Source organism: Cyprinodon tularosa, unplaced genomic scaffold, assembly GCF_016077235.1.
Source record: "Cyprinodon tularosa strain WSP-4 unplaced genomic scaffold, ASM1607723v1 ctg924, whole genome shotgun sequence".
NCBI lineage: Eukaryota > Metazoa > Chordata > Actinopteri > Cyprinodontiformes > Cyprinodontidae > Cyprinodon > Cyprinodon tularosa.
In genome coordinates, this window is record NW_024039701.1 from 81,613 (window position 1) to 95,327 (window position 13,715).

The following is a 13,715-nucleotide window of genomic DNA, read 5'->3' on the forward strand; positions in this document are numbered from 1 at the left end:
TTAATGGAGTTTGCCGAAACATTTAGTAGGTTTTGACATGGATTTTAAAAATATCTCCTCTGTTGGCAGCCTTTGCAAAAGTTGTTTGAAAAGAGTAAGCAAACTGGGCTTTACCAAGGGATTTGATTTGAATCCAAGTGATGACTTACTCTCAGATAAAAGAAAATTAAGACAGGACATGCTGCTAGGAGTTTGTTTGAAGCTCCTGTCTTTGAGCCTTGTTGGCCCTCAGCCTGTTTTCACCTTACTTTTTTACATTCCCCTTTGTGTTGTTAGACTACCTCCTTTTGTGATGGTTGACAGATTGTGTTTTTAACATTTAATGGTTTGATTGGTGTAGCGTGAGCCTCAAAGGCACGCAACCCCAGACAAGTACACTCTGAGGCCTGTGGAAAGGTGTTATTGTGATATTCCCTCTTTACTGCTTAGAGACACAATAAGTAGCTCAGTTTCTTTCTCCTAATGTTTTAGTCATGCATTTACCTGCTTGTGGTTTATAGTAAAAGAACATTTAAAAACTAATTTGTTAAAGTTTTAGTAAGTATCCTGCTTTCATGAATGAATGCTTTGAACTCTGGTGTCGGTGTTATGGCTCATTTTATTTAAGCTTTACCGGCTGCTGCTTCAGTGGCTGGTGTAGGCTGGGGTTGGTGTGCTGATCCGTGTGAGTGACGGCTTTTAATTAATGGCCTTGTAAAAGGAAACCCAGGCGGGCTCCCTCTTCCATAGGCTGACGGAATGAGGCACCCGGTGTTTGGGATGGTTTATTAATGCCTGGACTGGTTAGCCCAGGGTAAAAAGGACAATTAGCATGATCCACCGCCATATGCTGCCCATAGAGCGTCTGACACAAAAAAAAGAAAAAATGAAAAAAGACAAAGCCTTGGCTCTGGTGCGAGGCTAACCTGAGATCTCTGTGGACTACTATCAACCTGGGTCACATGTGTAAGCCAGAAGACCCACAGGAGCTCCACCCCTTCCCAGAGCACTTTAATTACACATCCAGACAGCAGCAGGAGCAGCAGCACGCCGGAGTCTTGCTCACTCAGCAGAGCCCAACGGGGGCACAGCCTCTCGCTCTGCCTCCACGACGAACCCACGGCTGGGAATGAGTATTTTAATTGAATTGATTTGATTTGCATGGTGTCAGACCAGAACAACACATAAACAACGCGTCATCTCCTCTGTGAGCATTTCGATATTTTGAGGAGTGAGCTGTCAACATGAGGGTGTGAAATGAGGCTGTTAAAGGAGGGATTAAACACGCGGGGGGAACAGGCAGGTGGATGGTCTGGTTCTGATTAGTGTTACATGATGACTGAGGGTCATCCAGTTCTGTCCGTGGGAGGAAGAACCCCCCCATCCTTACCCCATCTGAAGTCAGAGACCACATCACTGAAGTTTGGCCTCCAGTGCCTTTGATCTTGCCCGCCCAGCTTGGCACAGACTCACAGCTGTACAACAGCAAGGCCACTGAGTCCCCCCCCCCCCAAGCACCAGCTTGCAGGTACAAATACCAAGACTGTTAAACAGGCTCTTCTCGTCACACTTATTTGATTTCTGCCTCTGTGGGAATGCTTTAATTTGCCAGGCTTTTAGTCTTTCAGCGTAAGCGCTATCATTATACTTCCATTAGAGACTGAGTTGACCTGAAATGCAAATACTCCTGATAATCCACTCCTCTCTTCATGAGCTTGATTGCTTGCTAGTCGTTAAAGTGTGTTTCTGTGTGTGTATTTGTTGCTTTTGGGGGCTGCCTCGGCAGGACTTTGTTTGACTCGTGACATTAAACAGTTGTACGTATGATGGCGCAGTTCCTTTAGGAAGAAAGGAAAACATTTACAAGGGTGTCTTCTGTCTTTTTATTAGCGCCATGTTTTTTCTTCTCTCTCTGGATGCACTAATAAATCCTGCAGTGTTTTGCTGTTTGTTTGGTCAGTTGTTGTTGTAAATCCGTGTTGTTTTACCAGGTGTACGCACCGTCTCCGAACTCGGAGGACTTCAACAGAGATTCCCCGTCTTATTCCTCGCCCAAACCTTCCAGCAGTATGTTTGCAAGCACTTTCTTCGGTATGTTTAAGGTTAAAGTTCGTTTTTTAACCCTAGAAAGACAATTTTGTATATTTGATATGACTATAGATTTTCCTTTGCTTTCCTTATATGTAGATATAATCATTTTATGTCCGCAAATGCTTTTTCGGTGGGGGATATATATATATATATACACATATATATATATATATATTTTCCCCAGATATTTAAGTGATTCTTTTTTATCAGGTTTAAGGGTTTCTAGATATTTCCCTTTTCTAAGCTTCAATGAAAGTGTACACCTCTTTATCTCAGCTGTTTTAGAGCAGTGATTATATTTCACTCACAGGAAGTTTAAAAAAATCACCAACATACCAATACTTCTTTATTGATCCCAAAGTTTATATCCACTTATTAGTCTCTCTGTGTTTAAAAACATGTTGCTGCCTTGAATTTGAAGCTGTCATCAAGTGAAGCGTTGTGTGTTTCCATTAGATGGTACCCACAGTTCTTCGGACCCGTGGAACTCATCCAGCGGGATCAGTCAGCCTGGCTACGGGGGAATGCTGGCAGGATCTTCATCTCACATGGCCCAGACGGGAAACTACAGCAGCCTGCACTCACATGACCGTTTGGTGAGCAGTCTGCACAATGCCTAACCACATAAACTGGTTATAAATAAATGTTAATTTCTTTTTTTTTTTTTAAGAAGAGTTCAAATGATCCTGCTGCAGCAGCCCTGTTTTCCTTTAATGCTGTGTCCACTTTTGCAGTGGCTGTATATGTATGTGTGTGTGTTTGCATTAAGTCGTTGTCTGGTTATTATCAGAGAAGACACTATTGACCCGGTTTTTGTCAGTGTTTGATCTGGCCTCATCTGCTGGCCTGCTTCAGCTGGCAGAGCATCACAGGGAGCCTGCAGATGCTGCCTGCACTCTCTTTTTCTCCCTCCCTCCACCCCCATGAACTTTTCCTCCATCACAGCCTGGGAGATGTCAAAGGACAATTACAATTTAGAGAACAAAAAAGCTTTTATTCCCTCACGCACGCACACACAGAACGACATATACATTGATGTTTGAAGACAAACAGTTTCTGTTGATTTATTTCTTTTCTAATCCTACAGAACTACCCCGCACACTCCGTCTCTCCAGACATCAATGCCAGTCTTCCCCCCATGTCAAGCTTCCACCGGAGCAACGCCAGCACTTCACCGTTCGTCACCGCAGCACACACTTCATCCGTCAACTCAGCCGACGGGGTTATGGGTACATACGCAAATTTTCTTTTTTCCAAAATGACTAATTTACCAACCATCCGTGTAATCAAAGCTGAGCGTCCATTCTGTCCAGGGAGCTGGAAAGCTTCTCTGTATATCATGACTAATCTGTTTTTATAACTCTGTGTTCTCCTAGTCGCTGCAAATCGAGGGACAACTACTGGAAGCTCACAGACTGGAGATGCGCTCGGCAAGGCTTTGGCCTCGGTGAGTTAGAAACCAACTTCTACAATGAACTACATCTACAATACAATGCATATAACCCAGTATAAATGTTTGCAAAGAGTAAAAATAAAACTTCCTTAATAACTCTGCCAAATAGAATAAAGGGGTTCTCTATAAGCTAAAGCCAAACCTTTTTTAAAAAACCCTTTTAAAAAACATTTCATTTCAGAATCATCTATGAGACACTTTATAATATTTTCTTTAAAACCTATTTCGTTTTTTTTTCAATAGGGCTTTAAACATAGATGAATAAAAATGTAGATGTGCCACGTGTTTTTATGATGTATGAAACATCTTCACCTTTTTTCTGCCCTGATAATTCTATGAATAATTACAATGAAAAGAAAAAAAAACACTGTTCATCAAAATATTAAGCATTTCCTTTTTTTTTTTTAGATAAAAGTTTGAATTTTTTTAGGACAATATCTTATTTTAGGCTCATAAGATATAAAAGTGTCATTTTAAAACCAGCTGGAATCTGTCTGTGAAACAGACCTTACATCACCAACCTGTCAATCCATAAAATTCCCCACATTTTCACATGAATCCCATCATAGTGGCTCATTTTTTAAATCTGCTCATTTAGGTGAAAATGGGACATTTTTTAAATCAAAGTATTTTAAAAGAAGGAAAAGGTGCCTGAATAAAGTATTTTCATCTATACTATATTGTATTTGAATTTTTTATCATTTAAACTACCGTGTAGAAATATTGAATATCTGTAGTTTTGACTGTGTTTGGAGCAGGTTAGATGAAAATGGAAAAGGCCCCTAGATGCTGCATTGACCTAATGTGTCCTAATTTTGGTGAAACTATAACTTGAAGCCAAAGCTTTTCCTTTAGGAAGAATATTTCCTTACCTCTGTGAATGCATATAATGAGAGTTCTTGGCCAGTAACAACAAATTAAGTCTTTTATATTTGCAGACTCAATTCTATTAGCATGACAAAGCTTGAGTGAAACGGACACGGTTGGACCGGGGGTGGGGGTCCAGATCACGGGGCACATGGGAGTTTATAACTCCTGTGGCTCAATTCCATATCCCCCCACCCAGCTCTGTAGAGCTTTTGTCCCCCCCCCCTTTAAATTGGCCGTGCTTATTGGCCCCATGCCGCCTGCGGGAGTGTAACTGATGATGAGGCGGGGCTTCATTTATTCCAGTAAAATGAGCAATGCTTCACTTTGAATGCAGCGTCAGTCGCCAGTGAGCCAAAAGAAAAGAAAGCTATATATTGTCTGGTCAAAAGTCATGGTGATAAACAGCTTGCTGATGCTCTTTAGAAAGTGGAAGATTCAAGCAGAGTTTTATAGGTTTCTGCCTCATGTGTTCCTGGTTGAATTGTGTGTCTGAGCAGAGTGGAGAATGGTGTTAAAAGAGCATAAACAAGACTGATCCCTGTCGTGACAATGAACAATTCCCCACCTTAATTAGTGATAACTTTAATCAAAATCTCAAGAAACTCCAGGTTTATTAAAAAATGTAAACCGGAAAATCAAGATTGAACAGAGATATCTTTCAAGTAAATACTAATCTTAATATGTCCCTGAAATCCCCTTCGTTCCACGTTTTTATTCATGCTAATTAGTCCAGATTTGATGGTAAGACATGTTACATTATGGTACAAACATCCTCTGATTAAAAGAAAAAAAAAATCAGGAATGTGTTTATATTTTAATCTACCGCCTGGTTAAATAAATAGAGCGCTGAAAGTTTAATCCCCTCAATCTTCTGTCAAAGCAAAACTCAATGAACTCTGCCTCACCTAGGCACTGAAATAAAAAAAAAAAAGATAAGCCGCCACCGACATGACTAATATCCATGGTGTCTGGCCGAAAACTTTAGTCCTAGTCCTCCTTTTTTGTAAAAGCTGCAAAGTTTGAGATGCAAAAAAAAGAAAGAAATAAACAACAGTTGGATCCTTGTAGATGTTGATGTATGGACCGAAGCACAATCTCAGGCTGCAGACTAAAAGGTGGCCCTGGAGATTTTCCGTGTTTGGCTTAACGGGGTTTCCAGGTTGGGCGTCTGCTCCTCTTGAAACCACAGTGGAATAATAAGCATAGTAACTCAATTGAACACAACTGTCTTTTTACCAGGGAGGGGAAAAAAAGGCTGGGCATCTGTAAAAAAAGGTTTATTTAGGTCTGAATGAGAATTTCTTTTTGTTTGAAAAAGTTCTCCAGGAAATAAGAGCCAAAGTTTTTATCTTAGTATTGATCAGAAAGCGAAAATCTAATCTTGGTGTTCTTCCAACAAGTTAGAGTAAAGTTGTTAGTTGCATAAAGTAGACCTGTTTAGATAGTTTACATGCATCTAATGCAGCAGTGAGGTATATTAAGTCCTTCTTTATTTCTTTCTGTTTTCAGATTTACTCTCCTGACCACACTAGCAGTAGTTTCCCCTCCAATCCGTCCACACCTGTGGGTTCTCCTTCACCTCTGACAGCCACAGCAGGAGCTGGCTCAGCGGGGACTGTGGTGACTGCTGCAGGGACTCCTGCTGGGAGGCCAGGTACTGCACCAGCCTTTAGATTTTAATCTTTCCTAAAACACAAACACACGCTTCTAAATACCAGTAGTAGGCTAGAAAAAGGATCCCTTATAACTGCTTCAGCACTGGTCAGGCTATTTTAACATTACTGTATATCATTACATGTATCCATGCCTATAGAAGTATTTTAAGAAAGATAATAAAGTTATCCTCCAATTGAAAGCATCTATTGAACAGCAGAAATATTGAAAAATCTAAATTTTCTAAAAAAAAATTTCTTCTGTTATGGGTTGAAGAGTTAATACATTGTGATTGTGTTTTGCTTTAACCCAGTTAGAAGGATTTAATTTATTAGGAACTTGTTTTAACTGCAGAAAGAGTATTAGAAAGCTCTTATTGCTTCCATTCATTAGCCATATAATCTAAAAAACAGATTGATGGAAAGATCATTTGGATAGCGGCTTTCTATTACTTTGAATTACACCATCTAGAACCATAGAGATCAAGCTCTAATCTGCAGGAGCAGATTATAATATAATGTGTCTAACTGTAAAAGAGGATTTTCTATTGTGAATGGTAGAATTTCAGTCTAAATGTGATCAGTCCTGTTTTCTGGTGCTTCAAACAGTGGTAGTTTTGCTAAAAGGAAAGTTGGATATTGAACAGTGACATATATGATGGATGAGCGGCTGTAATCGTCCATTTTCCTCACAAAAACAGAAGACTTACTCACAGCGAACTTGTCTGTTGCCTGTAGAATTGAATTGAGCGACTTTGGAGCAGCCTGATACCATTTGCATGCAATTTAATAAAAGTAAACTGTGCACTGTTGTGGGTGATGTTTGGTTTGGCAATTTTCAAATCAAAGGGGGTGGTTTCATCAGGGGCTGCAGGAATTTCAAGTTTAGGACAACATAACAAGCCTCCTTTTTTTTTTTTCTTGTTTGGATCCATAAAAATTCTTCATGTTTATATTTTCCACCAAACAGCCAACAAGTGGCTTCATGCTGCCTCGTTCTTATGAGCCTCCCACCCACTGTATGTGCTGTGCACTCTGTGCTTGGCACCAAAACACCAAACAGAAGAAGCGAGTTTCAAGGTCTGGAAATTGCCAAACTCACACAGATTTCTCCGCGTTTGCCGTCGCACCGCAGCAGAAACACGGCCCCTGTGACTTTAATTAAATTAATGACTTTTACTGCGTACTACATTCCGCTTTGATTAATCAAAGCATGAGCAGAATGGTTAGTTGAAAGTTCTTCCAAAACTTAATTAAATACCACTTTTAGCTTTAGAGCTACTCTAATCATTTCATACTCGCTCTTTAAGCCATGTGTGAACAATTTCTAAGGAATCCATCCTGAAAAGAAAGCTTTGCCTCACATCCTCTAAGCAGTGCAGTTAACAACTTTGAGGGTATTTGAATTTTTGTCTTCTTAAGTTAACAAAAAAAAAAAAAACACTGGCCTGTTCTTATCTGCACTATATGAGAAGAAGAAGGAGATTTGCTTTTAAACCATAGGATCACTGTTGTATTGGTCCAGTCTTCTCCACATATTTTAGTTTTAATCCACACTGACATCGAGGGTTTTACATTTCCTCTCAGCTTTCAGAGGGTTTTTTAGTCATTGTTCTGTATTTAACCAACAGAGTAACATAAAGTCTTTATGTTCCTTTTTATTCTTGGACTTTGTTTTCAATCTAAACAAATTTTTTAAACCGACTTGTAGACATGATCATACAAAAGAAAGTAACGTTTTGGCTCTTCTAAAGGACACAAAAATCTCACATTGAAAGTGTGTGAAATAGGTCCTGGATTACTATTCTTAAAAAGCGTTTCATTTGTGCAAAACCGTTTTATTGACTCATAATAGCAGCTCTTGGCGTTAACCCGTCTTTGAAATGAGAAAGAGTTTAGACACTGGATTTGTTGGAGTGTAATCCTACTTTCCTCGACAAGGGCTTTGTGGTACTTTATGCTTATATGAGTTTTGAGGACGGACACGCATATTTGCCTCCAAGTTGTAATTATTTTCTGTCGCAAACACAAATAACAAAAACAGGAAAAAAAAAAAAACAGTGCTGCCCATCTTCTCACGCTTGAGAGAACGGCAAAAACAAGTTCCCCATTTGCTGCACGCTGGCTGTATAAGTACAGTACAAACAAAAGAGATGTACATTACAGTAATATGGACTGTCAGGGGTGCTGACGGAGGAGGGGGGGTGATGGAAAGAGAATGAGGGGGATCGGTAAGGGAAAGCCCGTTGTGTTGTTTTAGCGAGCAGTTGTGTCATGCACGGTAATGGAGTGGCGACAGCTGTCTCCACGTATGCCCCCCTGTCCTCAGCTGTTACCCTGCCCCACAGACAGCTGTTCTCCCAACACACAGACACACAGGCTGGAAAAGACTCGGGTGAAGGAAGGTGCCTCTGACTCAGCTGATCCAGACTGTGGCGGCGTTCTTCACCTTTTTGCGTTACAGAAACGCTTCAGTGATGACTAATAGAGCTCTTTATTATATAGAAGAAGCATAATCCACCAATTCACGTGGGACTGTAGAAGAGGGATATTGTGCCTCTAATGATTTGCCCTTTATTGTGCTTCTGAGGCTAGAAAAAAAGAGCAAGTCTTCCAAAATTGGCACAAAATTTGGCTCGCTGTTAATGTTAGTCGCAAAATTCATTCATCACTGGGATTACAGCAATATACAGCACATTACTCAAGACTGGTTTGTTCAATTAGCCCTCTCCGGTGCATGTGGGGAAGCGAGCCTCAGGCTAATTTTTCACAGCCGCCAGCCAGCGAAGGCTCGTGTGAAGTTCTTCCCTCACTCACCTGGGAGGGAGCTGAGGCAGAGCAGACGTTCATTTCCTTCACTTTAAATAGTCTGTTAATTAAAGTCTGATTTTTCAAAGGCTAAGTGTGTGTGTGTGTGTGTGGGGGGGTGTAACATTAGAAAACCAGGGTACAAAAGACTGCAAAGCATCACGGAGATGTTTCAGTGAAATTAATTAATGGAAAAACTGGTAACAGTTTCCTGACTGTGGGGAGGTGGGAATTTTTTCACTGCTTCTCCATCAGTGAAAGCCATTATATAATCCTCTCTAAATATGCAGTAAGAAATAATTCTGTCTCATTTTGTGAAGCATAAAACCCATCATGTGTTTCAGGATTTCTTTTCGCTTTCATCGTCTTTAATAGGATGAAAGTTGAAGATTCACAGTGTTGTGCAGCATCAGGATCGGGTGTGTTACTTTCACTCATTTGTTTTCTTAGATTTTGAAGGATCAGCTTCGCTGAGTAAATCAAGAATAGTTTGGTATAGTATCGACCATTTCAGATGGTATGACTTTGCGTGAGAATGTTGCGTAAAGTAAAATCTTTTCAATTAATTTTCCTTAGAGTTTAAGATTTCCTACATCCTTGAAATGAAGGTTGATAACACCAAGGAGGGATGTCTATTTACACACCTTGACCCTCCATGTAGAAGCTTCTTTTATCCAGGAGGGGAGGAGGAGTGCCACTGCCTCGTACTTCATACAATAGCTTCTCTAATATCTCATTAAAAGGCTGTTAAACCACAGGAACAGATCAGCCAAACAACTTTCTTAGGATTTACAAACTCGCTTCTTTAAAATCTTGTTATAGTTTAATACAGGTTGACGCCTAAGGTCTGGTGCTGCATTTATGCATTCATTTCTGTTGTAAGGAGCACTTAACGCTCCTCTTCCATGCATTTCAGGATTTACTCTAATTAAAACCGTATGTTAGCGTCCATCTGTGAACTGTGCAAAAGCAGACCTCATTTACAGCCGTGTAGGTTGAGTTTGGCGTCCGTCCACAAGGATAGGAGCTTGGAGTGTGGGCTGAAAGGCCTGAGACGCTCTACCCTTGGAATAACCTGGAAAGTTTTCATGTTGTCAAAACCCATTCAGAGTATTTGATTGTGTTTTTACACATCGCCTTCTGTTGCACAAACAAGACAGGTTACTTGGACAACTATGTTTGACAAATGAAGGGAAAGAAATGTTGAATAGCTTTAAATGTGACGAGCAGATGTGCATTCCTCCTTTTCTTTAATTTACAGCAGACCAAATCAGCTTGATTGGTCTTCCGGCGCTGGCCTTCAGTTTAGCTTCTTGGCTCTTACAGATTCCTTGAATCCAGCATCGATGTTTACAAGCCAAGATGAAAAGAGTAAAAAAATTCAAATTACTTCGATATAATCTGATGGGAGCATGAATGTAAACGAAAACATGCAAAATGAAATCTAAGCCAGGGAAACTTTAGTCCAATAAGCACCTGTTGAGAGATGCTGTGTCACTACATCTCCTCTGGTAAAGCATATTTGTTTGAGAAAGAATAAAGAGGCTTAGCTTGGCTGAAAGGCCCTGTGTCGAAACATTTTCATGTGCTTAGAGGAACAAAAGAAAAAAAAAAAAAAAAAGAGTTTTCAGGTCCCCGCTTTGCTCATATCTTTGTTTATTTTATTTTCATACGCTTCAGGGTGTAAGTGGGAGTTAGTCGCACTCTCTGCTGGCTCACATTTCAGGATGCAGTCCAGTCGACAGGAAGTGATGCAGTTGGGTTTTTGGTAGATAAAAATATCTATAATGGAACAAGAGGCCAGAAAATCAGGATGTCAGAGTGTTATGGCTGCGTCTTATTGTTTGTCAGTCACCTTTGTGTGATGTGTGCAGGACGCAGCCTCTGGTTGTGCTGATATGAAGCTCATTCACGGTATCACATCCTTTCCTATCCTCTCAGGTGCCAACCAGTGGCCTCGTGCAAGTGGACACACTCCCTCCTCTCCAAGTTATGAGAACTCCCTCCACTCTCTGGTAAGCTCCCTGTGTGAGCGATTAAATGGTGAGATTGATGCTTGCTTTGGATGAGTTCAGGCATGAGCTAGCATTACATGCAGATTCCTGTCTGACAAATGTTCCGCTGAGGAAGATAGGGGGGGTCGAGGAGTAACCAAACTGGACAATACTTGTCCCTCTGGGCTTGCCATCTGTCCTCAGCTCGGAGGGCCCACTCCTGGGTGTGGGTGACGGTTCAGGGGGATGGGTTGAGTTAAGCAGGCTGGTGTGGGAGGGTGTGGAGGGGAGAGCAGCTGTTTGCTGAGCCACTTCTACAGAATTCCTTTGCTGCCATCCAACCGGAGCTGAGGATCACATTCAGCCCGCTACCTGTTAGCATTTGATAACATTACCTGCTGCTAGCAGCCTACATTTAAATATTTGTTGATAAGCTATATATGATGACACCTAATTACCAGTTCTAAAAAGGGCTTATAATGCTTATCATATATTTTCTGGAACTATATTTTATAGTTAACTTCTTAATTTAAAAGCTGTTTTATTCGACGTTGGAAAGGGAACATTTAAGTATTGGGCAAGAAATTGGTTGCATAATTTGATGTATTTGTAAATGATGGTCAAACAATGTTTTCCTTTGCATTAGAGAGTCAAAGCATTTGCAAAATAGACACACATACCCTTCTTAGTGAGGACTGCCAGGAAGTAGTCTTCCTTTAGGTTTTGTCATGTTTCCTTCTTTGGTTTCAATCTAGCCTTTGAAGCAAAACTAAAAGCATCCTATATTTGTACCTCTTCATATTCATATGCTCCAATAAAATGCAGCTATACATTACATGTTTATCATCTTTTAACTTTACATATAGTGCTTTTCAAATGCATTCCCACTCCCACAGTTTTTCTACTTAAGTGTCTTCAAGTGGGATTTTTTATTTATTTTTGTCAGTAACCGACATAAAGATTTGCATAATTCTGATGTGGAGGTAAAAGTTAAATACAAATTAGAATTTAAGCAACTGTTGCATGCTGACATATTCATGTCCCTATGATCTAACACATTGGGGCATCGCTTTGGCTGCATTTAGGTTTGCTTGATGCAACTAGATACAAAAGATAAGGTACATTTTTTTTACTTTGTTTCCCATATTCATTATAGCTGCCTTTACACACAGCTTCTTTTGACTCTCCTTTACTCTTACATTAAGTCCAGATTTGTGGAGTGAATCACCAGTTATGATAAAATGTGAGAAAGTGCAAGTAGTATATTAATTTAGCAAGGAAATGTAATAACCCATAGGTTAAAAGATAGCAGCTTTTTTTATTTTTTTTAAAGACATGAAAAGGAAAAATTACTTCATCAGCCTGGCTTTTTCCTACAAAAATGTCATTTTTGCTCTGTTTTATCTGTAGGGATGAATATTTCCACTGGAAAGCGATGAAGAAACACTTCCATTATGAGGATTTGAAGTGTATAAATCAAAAGCAAAACTACTTTACTTTTTGAGGAATGCCAGGGAAATGTGAAAGATCCCATCAGGTTCAAGAGGCGCTGAATTAGATGACTCTAGAAATTACTCATCTTTTTGCAACAGGTTATATTAAATTGTCTAAATACATGCAGCTCAAATTTTTCCTTAATTGCTCCTTGTAAGTGTTTAGAGCTAGATGAGATTTAAATGTTTTAAAACCATATCGCAGCCTTGGAAAAAAAAAAAGCAAAACGCAGAAGCATTAAAGTAACATAAAGAAGAGTTTATAACCAGTGGCGCAGGTCGAGCTGTTAGACGTGCAAACATAGAAACACTTTCATCTTTACAAAGTGGATGGTCTGCAGCTGCTTGCCTTTCTACAAATCCCCTCACTTTATTGTCTGCATGACTTTAGAAAAACAATCTTAATCCTGTGTGTGTTGGTATTATATATAGACGCTGATCTTTTCTTTTATTCTTATTTTACTTTGCCAGAAAAACAGAGTTCATCAACAGTTACATGAGCATCTCCAGGATGCCATGTCTTTCTTAAAGGATGTCTGCGAGGTACTATTCAGAGGCTTTATATCCATGCATCTCCCATACATCTTTGTTTTTTTTTTTGTGTTTTTTGCAGAAGTTTGACCACATTGTTGATTGTAAAAAATATTGTCACCTAAGTTGTTTTATCGTCATATCATGTGGTCTTTTGCAGTCATTCCAGCTTGCAGTGAACATGCTAACTGCAGATTTCTATTTTATAAACAGTAAAATAACATCTGATTTAATATGATTAAAGAACAATGAAAAATCAAGTTGTGTTTTATGGCTCAAGCTGAAATGGTTTATTTTAAGTTGAAACAACCTTCTTTATCTTCTTTTTCATCCCCACTCCAAGTCCACTCCATACAATCAGTGTTTTCAGTTTTGCTCCTAATATGCTTATACTAAGCTGCTCTGCCCTTTTCCCTTTCTCTTCTTCTGTTTTCCTAAATCTTTCTTTCCACAATCCCCCTTTTCCCTTCAGTCTCGAATGGAAGATCGTCTGGACAGATTGGATGATGCAATCCTTGTATTGAGGAACCATGCAGTGGGCTCCACCGCCAGTCTGCCCAGCGACATACACAGCCTGCTGGGACAGGCGAACGGGCCAATAACAACCATTGGACCAAACTTTCCCGCCTCTGCTCTAGTTCCAAGTCGGACTTCGACGATGGTATGATAACGCCCTGCAAGTGTTTCAATGTTTTGTGTTGCTTTAGAGTTTCTGCGTATGGTTTTCATTAAAACTCCCCCATCGCAGGCTAAACCACCTGCTCAATGCTGGTGCTCTGCCGTGAAGAAAAGCTAGACATTTTTCCACACATAAATAGTTGAATTTATACTGACATAATTTTCC

At 39.9% G+C, this 13,715-nt stretch overlaps 1 protein-coding gene across 13 annotated transcripts in view; it reads left to right on the top strand.

Annotated features, from left to right (window-relative positions):
- tcf12 (transcription factor 12) overlaps positions 1 to 13,715 on the top strand; it is a 91,833-nt gene that overhangs the window by 70,082 nt on the left and 8,036 nt on the right. For 9 of the 13 annotated variants that reach the window (XM_038274683.1, XM_038274682.1, XM_038274685.1 and 6 more), the window contains 8 exons: positions 1,971 to 2,070; positions 2,527 to 2,666; positions 3,158 to 3,299; positions 3,447 to 3,517; positions 5,903 to 6,047; positions 10,795 to 10,868; positions 12,812 to 12,883; positions 13,344 to 13,532. In XM_038274683.1, the coding sequence (XP_038130611.1) occupies positions 1,971 to 2,070; positions 2,527 to 2,666; positions 3,158 to 3,299; positions 3,447 to 3,517; positions 5,903 to 6,047; positions 10,795 to 10,868; positions 12,812 to 12,883; positions 13,344 to 13,532 (933 nt within the window). The remainder of the gene's footprint in view (positions 1 to 1,970; positions 2,071 to 2,526; positions 2,667 to 3,157; positions 3,300 to 3,446; positions 3,518 to 5,902; positions 6,048 to 10,794; positions 10,869 to 12,811; positions 12,884 to 13,343; positions 13,533 to 13,715) is intronic. The other 4 variants (XM_038274687.1, XM_038274686.1, XM_038274692.1 and 1 more) reach the window with 1 other exon arrangement.